At 46.5% G+C, this 11,253-nt stretch overlaps 1 protein-coding gene across 3 annotated transcripts in view; it reads right to left on the bottom strand.

The window, feature by feature from the left end:
* Positions 1 to 8,374, bottom strand: part of Tk2 (thymidine kinase 2, mitochondrial) — a 35,763-nt gene extending 27,389 nt beyond the window's left edge. Inside the window, exons 1-2 of one of the 3 annotated variants that reach the window (XM_004625916.2) lie at positions 8,235 to 8,358; positions 7,168 to 7,205 (exon numbers count right to left, since the gene is read on the bottom strand). In XM_004625916.2, coding sequence (XP_004625973.1) covers positions 7,168 to 7,205; positions 8,235 to 8,358 — 162 coding nt within the window. Of the gene's footprint in view, positions 1 to 7,167; positions 7,206 to 7,597; positions 7,616 to 8,234 lie in introns of those variants that run through there. The other 2 variants (XM_023709396.1, XM_023709397.1) reach the window with 2 other exon arrangements.
* Between the last annotated feature and the right edge of the window lie 2,879 nt (positions 8,375 to 11,253).

Below are 11,253 nucleotides of genomic sequence, written 5' to 3'. Positions count from 1 at the left end.
AGAAGAGTTTTAGAAGAAAGAAAAAACAAGCTTAAAACCTGTCAGAGGCCAGGTCTTAAGAAGGGTAGCATATGTCATCACCAGCATGACATCTAAGGTTACCAGAAGGCTTGTAGAAGGGCATGAAGGGAGGACACCTGAACCCACACCCTGCTCATGATAACTGCACCTGGGAAGGGGCGCTGTGGAGCAAGCGGGTGGGTGCAGTCAGTCACCTGGGATCTATTTATTCTAAAGACCGGGGACCTCCTCCAACTAACATTACAGGGAAAGAGAATGGCTGAGGGAGTAGTACAAGCCCTGGCCATGGGTTAGAACCACCCAGGGCTCTTTAATAATCTCTGCAAGAAAACCACAACCCAAACCAATCATACCACAATCACCAAAGGCAAGACTCTGGCCATAATTTGTGTGGGTGTGGGTGTGTTTGTTTTTTCGATGCTGAGGGCCTCAATACCTTCATACTGAGCTACATCCCTGGCCCTTTTAATTAAATGTTTTATTTATTTTGAGACAGGGTCTCACTAAGTCACTAAATTGCCCAGACTGGCCTCAAACTTAGGATCCTCCTAACTCAGTCTCCCAAAATGCTAGGATTGCAGCCATGTACCACCACAGCAGGCTCTCACTAACTTTTAAAGCCCCTCAGGTGATTTCAAGTGCAGGCAAGGCAGGCAGCATGCCTCAGGACTACAGAAGAGTTTCACAATATGCAGTTCTGGACATCTCACAAGCACCAGAGGAGCTGCTTTTGCTTTGCTGTCCTGGGACTCAAATCTAGAGCCTCACACTCACTAGAGAAGCACTCTATCACTGAGCCCCAAGCCCAGCCCCAGCCATACTCCCAGGCACAGAGGACTTGTGAAACATGAGGTAGCACCAGGCAGCTCAGAATCTGAGGTGGAGCCCCTGACCTGCTGCCCCGCAATTCTGGCATGGCTCTTCTCAGCCAGACCAGCTAGTAACGTAAAACGAAGGGTTTTGGCTGCAGCAGAGCACAAGGGAGTAAGCAGTTCTGCAAATGTAAGAAGACAAACTGGGGTGCACAGAGTGACAACAGGATGCACCCTGCTGCAGGGTGGCCTAGTACTTTATGTAAACCCCAGCTAGAAGCACCCAAGGACATGGAACCACTTGGGCAACTTGTCCAAAGTACCAGATGAGGCAGAGACGCAAGATGAACTCACATCTAGGCGTGGCTCAAATCTACAGCCCCTTCTCTCAACTCCCAGGGAGCCTACTCTCATGAATAGCCATCTTGCCTCACCACACTCACTACACTCACTACACACAAGCAGAAGCCAGCAAGTGGAACTCTGTCACTGGCAGTGAAATTCTCCTACACTGACCCTGCTGAGTACCCAGGGGGACTGAAAAATCACACTTCCAATAGATGCCAGGCTACTTTAAGTCCCAGGTCCCTGCCAGCTCATTGCTTTAGAACCCCAAATTACAAAATGAACCTGAGGAAGTGTGTAATATGGCACAAAGAAGGCCCAAGACTACTGGACTTAATATTTCATTGCTGTTTTCTAAAGAAAATTGCTTTTCCTCTTCTTGGATATTTAAAAAAAAAAAAGCTCAACCTTGACCTCACTCTACACAGACTATTTCTTTCCTGTGCACTACTATAACTATATCTTGTTCAGATGATATTTTCTTCCAAAACACTTATCCCTATTCACACTGGGAAGCCCTGAAGAGTTGGTAAATGATCTCGAAGAAGGTCAGCCAAATGGAGCAAGCAAGGTACGAGGAACAGGAACACAGAAGAGACAAAAGACAAGAAAAGGAAGGCTTTTGTTTGATTCTGCTTTAAAGTATTATCCAAAAATATTAGAAGAGGATTCATGCCCATTAAAGGAAATAAAACCATGAAGTAGAAAATGTCACCTATCATCTCAATACAAAGAGACAAACACTATTACATTCTAGCATATTTCGCCCATGTCTATTTCTTATCTTTGCATCTTTCAACTGCTTACTAAAGGCCTACTATGTGTCAAGCACCGAGTACTCAATACACAGTCCTATATACAACAAACAAGGGCAGAAGATAAATAATAGGAAATTGTAAGAAAACAGGATGTTTAGGGGCAGTCAGATAGCTCAGTGGATTAAAGCACCTGCTTAAGCAGACACAGGGGCAGAGCCAGCCCCGCCCCCTGGGGCCATGGAGCGTGTGACTGAGTCTGGGTGTGGCGGTGCATGCCTGTAATCCCAGAGTTTGGCAGGCTGAAAAACAGGAAGAATCACTACAAGTCTGATCTGTGTCATGAGATCCTGTAGACCCTGTACCAAATACTTTTTTTAAAAAAAGAAAGAAAATAGGATGTTCACCACACTGGTAGTATGCAGCTGGATGGTGCACATTTCTGTGGATATGCCCAAGTTTACTTCTACTGTATTCTTCTATGAAGCTCCAAATCTAATTTCCCACAATTATAATTGACATTGATGAGTCATCCACCCCTTTTTTTAAATTGGTGCTGGGAACCAAACCCATGGCCTTCAACCTTTTACACTCCTGGTCTTACCTTCATTCTGAAATAACAATCTATTCTGAAAATGGTAGTTAACCACTGTCACTATAGAACATACAGAAGTATAAAAACAAAATAAAAAGTCACTCATAAACCCAGAGAGCTGCCACTCGGATGTTTGCTCAGGACCAAAGGCAAACATGTGACAGGTCTGGTTTTCAAAGTCCCCAATGGAAAAGTGAAAAAAAAAAAAAAAGAAAAAATCCCTTTTAAAGATCTTGAGGCCGAGGAGATGGCTCAGTAGGATAAGCGCTTTCCTGGCAAGTGCAAGGGCCTAAATTCAATCCCCAGTTCTGGAAAAAATAAAAATAAAAAATAAAGATCTTGAGAAATCCCCAGTAAAAAAGAAAACTTGGCCAGAACTCCAATAATTGGTAAATAGGTAAAGTATGCTATAGCCATACAATAGGAAGCTGGTATGGAGCAGATCTAAAACATTCCCAAAGTCTCACGAGTTCAAAGGTGGAGTTTTTGGAAGGTGATTGGATCAGGATAGTGCAATACTCATCAGTGGATTAATCCACTCATGAGTTCATTACTGAAAAAACGTGGGGTCTCACTGGAGGTGGCTCACTTAGGGGCCTGGCCTAGGAAAGCATTATTGCCCCAGATTCCTCCCTTCTGTCTCTGCTTCTCTCCTCTCTGTCTCATCTCCTCTGTCCTTATGCACCTGTCTCTCTTTCCCTCTCTCATGTATGCGCTCTCTTGCTTGTTCGTTCTCTCTCTCTCTCTCTCTCTCTCTCTCTCTCTCTCTCTCTCTCTCTTTCTGCTTCATGGCTGTCATGGGGTAAACATACCATGCCATACCATATCTGCTTTCAATCATGGACTGAACTCTCTGAAACTGTAAGCCAAAATACATCTCTCTCTTATACTGTATTGGGTATTTTGTCCCAGTGACAAAAAGAAAAAAAAAAAAAAAAAAAAAACTAATGCAGGAATGAAGTACTGATACATAATGTGGATATATTTCAAAGTCAAAGTGAACAGTACCCAGAAAAGATCAAACCACGGGATCCTATTTTCTTCAAAATGTCCTAAAAAGGCAAAAAGGCAGGAAATAAATTAAGTCACCCTGTACAAAAGAGTAACTGTAAATGGCCATGAGATTTTTCTGAAGTGATAGAAATTCTAAATTTGATTGTACTAACACTGCACAATTCTGTGCAGTTATTAAAAACTATTGAACTGTACAGTAAAATGGGTGTCTTATGGTATGCAAATTGGAATAAAGCTGATTTTCATAAAAGGAATTCAGTTCATTGGATGACATTTAAATTCAAAGTACTAAGGAAGGACTACCCATTTTTAACCCCGCCCAACCCATTCATATACACTCATTCTTACCTATACATTCTTTTAACTGGACACTGAACTTCTCTATCATTATTAGTTTATAAATGTCTTTCTTGCTCTTTTCGTAAGGACAGTTTATGTATTTTTTTATTTGGATATTTCATATATTTTTATTGTTCTTGGTTTGGGGTAGTTTATTTCTTTTATTCTCCTTTGATATAGTAAAACATCATTTCCTAGATCATAAATTTATATTTTTCAAAAGAAAAACATAAACTTTAGTGACACATATTCCATCACTTAAGACTATCTTAGGCACGCTCCTTGCCACTGGAACAACACACCCAGCTCTCACAACTTAAAGGAAGAGGCCTACTGTGGTTCACTACCAGCCATCAGTCTGTTGGCTTCAAGGAAGAAACAAAACAGCCAAGGGGCATGGTAAAGAAAAGGGGCCCCCACACAGCAGCCAGGAAGCAGAGAGGGAAGGGACAGGAGGGAGACAGACCCTTTCCAGCTCTATCCCCACTGAGCTCTTCCAACCATGCCCCACCTCCTAACGGCACATGTAGCTACGCTTTCATCAGCAGATTAATCCACCAATGAGTATAGTGTTCCCATCACTTTCTAAAAGCTCCACCTGTGAACACATGCGATTTGTTGGCAACATTCTAGCTCAAAAGGTGAACGGTATGCTATGGTATGACTTAGCAAATCCCTACCATCCAAGCGTTTTTCTATGAATTGTGATGCGGTACTCAAATTTTTAGTTACTGTAACAGTTTTGTGTAATGGAAGCGCTGCTGCGTGCAGGCCAAACATCTTCAACACCCCAGACATCTCTCCTCACCCTCAGCAACACCTATCAACCAGCAACTCCTCTGGGCCCTGCTTCCTGTCACCTGCAAAATCTGTGCCCATCACCCAGCCATTAGCTATGAGTTCTACTCCTCCTGCTGGCCTCACCATCCCCACTCTCGACTTCTAGGTTCCTTCATCATGGTCTACCACCATCTTTCTCTGACAGGCCAACCAAATCATATTTGCAAGGAGGAGCCATGGTTTCAATGTGCTGAAAACTTAATCCCCAGTGCAACACTGCTGAAGACGCTCAAGGGGTGATTAGGTCATAAGGGCTCTGACGTCAAGAATGGATTCATTGGGCCGGAGAGATGGCTCAGTGGAATAAGCGCTTCCCTGGCAAGCGCAAGGGCCTCAGTTCAATCCTCCGGTTCCGCCAAAAAAACAAAAACAAAAACAAAAAAATCCAAGAATGGATTCATTCCCTTATTGTATAGTGGGTTCCTGATAAAAGGATGAGCTCGGGTTCCCTCTCTTTTATTTTCCCCCTTGTTTGCATTTTCACGCCTCCTGTTTTCCACCATGAGAAGTGTATGCAGTAAGAAAAGTTCTCACCAGATGCAGTCCCTTGAATGTTGGACTTCCCAGCTTCCAGAACACAAGCCAAATAAATTTCTGTCCATTACAGATTACCTTAATCTATAGTATTCTATTTAGCAGCAGAAAACAAAGGCAGAGAGTAAAGTCCTTAAGTGGTCCTCCATGTTGGGAATCTATCCTCAGTACCTTCACACACTCCCAAACCTAGCTGCCCACCTTGATGCTGGCCACAAGCCCAAGCCTGCAGGTTCTTTTCCTCCTGTGACCTGCACCTATATCCATAGTTCTTTTGTTCCAACTATCCTGATGCCAACTCTCCACTACTTTTCAGGAAACATCAAGGTTTTTTCAGGGCTCCCCTAAGGGCTCAGACCTCCTCCTCAGTCTCCTAATTTACCGCTGCTCTACATGTACCATTGTCCTCTTTACTACCATCTTCCTCCCTAATGACAGGAGCTGATTCCCAGGACCTCCCATGAATTGAATATGGTTAGGGGCATCGTCCACACTACCTCCTACTGACTTCCTACTGTGGGGGTTGGGGAAGTCAGACCACACCTATAAAGCACCCATAACACAAGGCTGTATCAATGTTAGCTCCATACTTAATACTACAACAAAGCATTAACTCCTATCCAATCCACCTTTTTTAAAAAAAATTTTTATATATTTGATATAGGGTCTCACTATGCAGCTCAGACTTGTAGGAATACTCCTGTTTTCAGTCTCCCCAGCATTGGGATTCTGCACCACCACACCCAGACTTGAAGGTGAGGCTAGCATGGTATATGCTGCCTGGGGATCGAACCCCAGTCCCTGACTTGCCTAAGCATGTGCCTAGTCTTAGACCATTGAACTATCTCACCGGCCCTCCAACCCAACTTTCAATCTCCCTCCCTTTCTAGAGTGCTGCCTGCCATACCTTAATCCCCTCCTCTACTGTCATCAAACTTCCACCAATCTCAAGCATTTCAACTTCTCCCTATGAAGTCACTCCCTCCCAGGCCCTCTTCATTACCCTGAGCATGCCAGGAGCCTACCCACACCTTCTCCTTCTGAAAGCCTGGCCAAGGGTGCCACCCCAACCAAGGCACTCCTTCAGGAGTTACAGACGTTCCACTCCTTCAGACCTTTAGCCTTGGATTGATGGTGACCAAAATATTGTCCCCAAGCCCAGCCAGTTTAAACACTCAGGGGACATTCTCATGGGCATGTCCAACATGAACTTCCTTTGCTTTCCAACTTCACCTGAATCACAGCCCTGCCTCAGAGCCAGCTCCACAAATCATCTCCATGACTAAATTCCCATCTGTGGACTCTCATGTTCTCTGACCCCATTCCCCACCCACCAGTCTGAGCACTGGACAAGAGGAAGCAGGGGCCAGCATACTACCCTCACATCTCGGCTGCTCTACACCAACCTGCCCTACACAAGATGAGCACTTTTCAATCCTTTTACTCTTGAAGCTTTAGAAACCCAAATCTACCTGAAGAATAGGAACACATGAATGTTCCTAAACTTGTGTAGATTCTGGGAAAGGACAAACAAGAACCTAACAACAGAGGTGGCTCCATGGGGTGGAGGGGCCTGAGGCCCTGGGATGAGGGTGAGATTTCTTTTTTTAATTTTTGGTGGTAAAGGGTATTGAGCCCAGCGTCTTCACACGGAGCTACACTCCCAACCCTTTGCTGATTTCTGAGGTAAGATCTTAGTGAACTGCCTTGGCTTGAATGTGTGCTCTTCCTACCTCAGCCTCTCAAGCTGCTGGGATTACATTCAGTGTGTCACAGCACCCAGCAGACACTATCCTTATCCCTGAAGAGTCTCTTGTATTTATGTATCTTTCTCTGTGCACATATTCCCTCGTTCCCCTCCTCAAAAACTACAAATCACCCTACACTGGAGAGTGTACATAGAGGAACTTACCACTGATTTTTTCTCTTTTTCATTTTCTCTATTTTTATCTACAAAAAAAAGAAATGAACTTTTAGACTCAGTTTTAAACAACTCACTCCTTGCCCTGCTACTCTGCTAAAAGACCATAAACAGTACCTAAAAGTGCTTTCCACTCTTGGGACCCTCCGTGGGTAGGTAGAGATAGTGCACCCCATCCACCTATGTGTGACAGCATGGAACTGGGTCGTGTGTCCATCTGGCATGGCAATGTCTCAGGCTTTTCCACTTGGTGTATTACACTTTTGTTTTATTCCATGCATTGGATCTTCTCAGTGCACATGCCCAGCAGCCGGCACTCAGCCCGCCCTCCCCGCAAAAGCGGGAGAAAGGCTTACATCTGGGGAGGGGGTCCCAGGCTGTAGCGCCGGCCAGGATAGACAGCACAGCCCACCCAACTCACAGGTGATTCTGAGACTCCAGGGAATGCCACGGCCGGACCATTTCTTTGGGGAGCGGGGATGCTCGCTGCCAGTCAAGGGCCAAAGGCCGCCAAGAGGCTCACTTTGCAACACCGCACACTGGTACCTGGGACCCGCGACCTCGGAGGCTGCTTCAACGCCACTCCGAGTCCCCTTAAGACCCGCGGCCAGGGCTGGTGAGATGGCTCAGTGGTCTAAAGCACCTACTTAGAACAAGCTTAGCAAAGCACAGGGACCGCGGTTCAATCCCCCAGCACCACATGCCAGCCAGCCCCGCCCCCTGGTGGGCTGAGCTGGACACACACACACACACACACACACACACACACACACACAAGTAAAAAAAAAAAAAAAGACCCGAGGCCAAGAAAGGGGGCGGGCGGAAAGCCCACAGCAGCCCCCGCCCATCGTGTGGTTCCTACCCCTCTCCGGAGTCCCTTTCCGCCGACTAGGGCCAGTGGCCCGGGTCCCTAACCCCACCCACTCACTACCATCCGGGGAAGTCCCGCGCCGCGTAGGCGGAGCTCCGGATCTGGCGGTGCAGCCCGCCGGGATCCGGGGTCGGGGACCGGCACCGCGGCCGCGACGGTGACGACGTGAAACAAAAGAGCGAGTTACCTGGAGGCCAGGCGCGGGGCTGCAGTCCCGCGCCCGGAGCGGGGCTGGCGGAGCTCCCGGGACTCCCCGGCCCCGCGCGGCGCAGCATGCGGGAGGCCCAGCGCCGCAGCGAGCCCAGCAGCATGGCGCGTTTCCTTCCCTCGCGAGTCCGGCCCGCCGCAGGCCCCGCCCGCCCCTGCGGGGAGGCTCTTAAAGAGCCCAGTCTCTTTTCACCCTCTCTGCCAAGGTAGAGATCCGAGGGGGAGGGATTGCCCCTGGCGGCCAACAGAATGTACCTGGCACTCGACAAGACTTGAAAGAGGGATAGCCACTGATTGATCCCTGAGTTGTTGCATATTGAGGGTCCAACCTCACCCACAAGGGGCACACAACCACCCCTCATGTCATGGAACCCTCCAAATAACCCAGCAAATAGAAATTGTCACTCTCTTGCTGCAAGTTCCTCCTGGAAGAATTGATCATTTTCCTCAAAATCTCCCAGGGTTTGGTCCCCAACACTGACCAAAAAGGAAAGTTGGGAGTGGAGCTGAAGTTCAAGACTCTGACTGATTTCGCAGCTTTTCTGCTCTTCCCTCTAAATTTTGTCATTTCTAGGGTTTGGACTCTATAAATGCTCTAGATTCCTCAGGCAGGCAAAACCAGTATTACAAATAGACAGACAAGTGGGGGAGGATACAGTGAAAACTTGTAAGTTGTTATGTTGCAAGTTTTCATCCCAGATGTAGGGCACAGGGGGTGTTCTAAGTCATCCGGCCTGGGTCAGTAACCCCAGCTTTTGAACCCTGACAGCATGTGAGAGTTCCTCTATGCAGTTAGGAGTTTCCCACCTCTCCTAGGAATGCAAGATACTAACAACCACTATGGGACAAGGAAAAGGAAGTCATTTTCAGTTTTTGTAATATAGGAGAAAATATAAATCCCAATCTGCTAGATGTCAGGTACACCGAGTTTGCCTCCCCTGAAACAAGAATGAGTTCTAGGGAACAACTTAGGTTAAGAGGAGAGAATAGTTTTGAGAGACAGCTCCTGAGACAAGAGGGGACCTGAAGTGTGTCACTACCAAGGGCTTTTGTCAGGGATAATTTGTACAGCAAAATCACAAATGTGGATACCACATGAGTCAGACTATAATGAACTAACAAGATTACAAGTATAGCCACTTAGCTAACACTGACCCAATAGGAAAGTGAGTCATGTAGCAAGGATGCATGTAAAGAACAAAGGCATTTTGGAAAAGGAATGGATCAGGATGCTCTGGTCATCTAGCTGAATGATTTTTTTTTTTTTTTTCGGTACTGGGGATTGAACTCAGGACCTTGAACCTACCTGGATGATTAATGTTTATCTGGACTTAAAGGACTGGGTGGCACCAATCATTTTATCTCGGATTTGTATTCATCCCTTACAGAAGTATTGAGAGCTCAATACTTATTGACTTTATTGAGAGCTCAGTCCCTTTTCAACTGTATAATTTCTGTCTAACTTAGCTGCCTACAGTATTAGCTTCTAGTTCTGTCACCTGAGAGCTACCCCTCCATTTTGTGCCTACCTGTGTAACTGTCACACACCTAACAAAGACTCTCCATATTAAGCAAACTTCAAGTTAACATTAACATTTTTTGTGGCAACCTGGGATAAGGCTGTTGAAGGTAATTGCTGAACAGATTAGGTGGAATAAAATGGACCATGATATGCAGGATGCAAAGAGGTCCAAATGGACCTGAGTGATGGCCACATTATCCAAGGCAGAACTTCGTTCACGTGAAAGCAGTGATATATACTTTATATTCCTAAAAAGAAACACTCCAGCATAGTATAGCTCTGCATCATTGGAGTGCTTACAAAAAAACACGAACTGAATTCAAGAATCTGAAGAAACTCAAGCCGTTCCACCTATGGAAAAAACTAACACCAGAACGAGACAAAAGTAAAACTACTCAGGTTGGCCCAAGCCTAGGCTACACCTACAACTATAGGTCACCAGACCCCAGGGACTCCTCAGGGACAGAGACAAGTCCTTGCTTTTGTGGATGTCTGCCCCTTGTTTGTAGCTGTTACATAAAAACAGTATGTAGTATTTGCAGTTTCATGTTTCAGTACAGGTATACATTATATGTTTGAATTAAGGTAAATTAGCCCCCTAAGCAATTATCACTTCTCTGTGGTAGAAAAATATCAAAATCCCTGCTTCTAGGGTTTTGCTTTGTCTGCAATACTTAAGATTGAACCTGGGAACTTCGCCCTAAACTACAGTCCCCCAGGCCTTTCACCCTATTTATTTATTTTGTATTTAGTACTGAGTCTCACTACACAGATCGGATTCGAGGTGATCCTCCTGTTTTCAGCCTCCCAAGCAGAGATTATGGCGTGGGCCACCGAGGCCAGTCTCAATTGCTGTCCCAGCGCACCCCGGGGTGGGGCCAGCGCTGCACGCGGGGGATCAAACTGGATGGCTATCGCTAAATTACTAACTTGCCTGGGCTGGACTCTACTTTGCCACAGCCTTGCCTCAGCCTCCTAGAGTGCTTGGGGCTGAGGCTGTCTTCTAGTTTTTAATTTCCTACCTCATCATTCTGTAGTCTCCATAGCGGGCAATAGAACACCACACCTCTTCTCCTTACTATAATTTAGTACCTGTTACTCAGCTGTTCCCTGTAGAAGAGGCATTCTTACGATCTATATCAGCTAGACGGAAATACTGAGGACAGTGATGGTGGCTACCCTGGACAGGATCACCCAGAGAAAGCCCACCGAAGGAAGTCCCCTTTTCCACTGCCTCTCTCCCTTGCAGCCTCCCTCCCCTGCTCCAACCCTGCAATTGCTTCAGGACAAGACAGCTTTAGCGCTGCGCGGCAATTAGCGCAACCAGGTGGGGCGGGACAGGCCACAAATCGAAAGACCAGCGGCTGAGCTTTTTCCGTTGCGGGCAAAGCCACGCAGGACGGCGGTCGCCACCCGCAGAGCGCATGCGCAGGAGGGCGGCCGCGGGGCGCCGCGCATGCGCGCGCGAGGGCGGGAA

The sequence above is a fragment of the Octodon degus genome, unplaced genomic scaffold (assembly GCF_000260255.1).
Source record: "Octodon degus isolate 3935 unplaced genomic scaffold, OctDeg1.0 scaffold00011, whole genome shotgun sequence".
Lineage (NCBI taxonomy): Eukaryota > Metazoa > Chordata > Mammalia > Rodentia > Octodontidae > Octodon > Octodon degus.
This window is presented reverse-complemented; position numbering and strand designations above follow the sequence as displayed.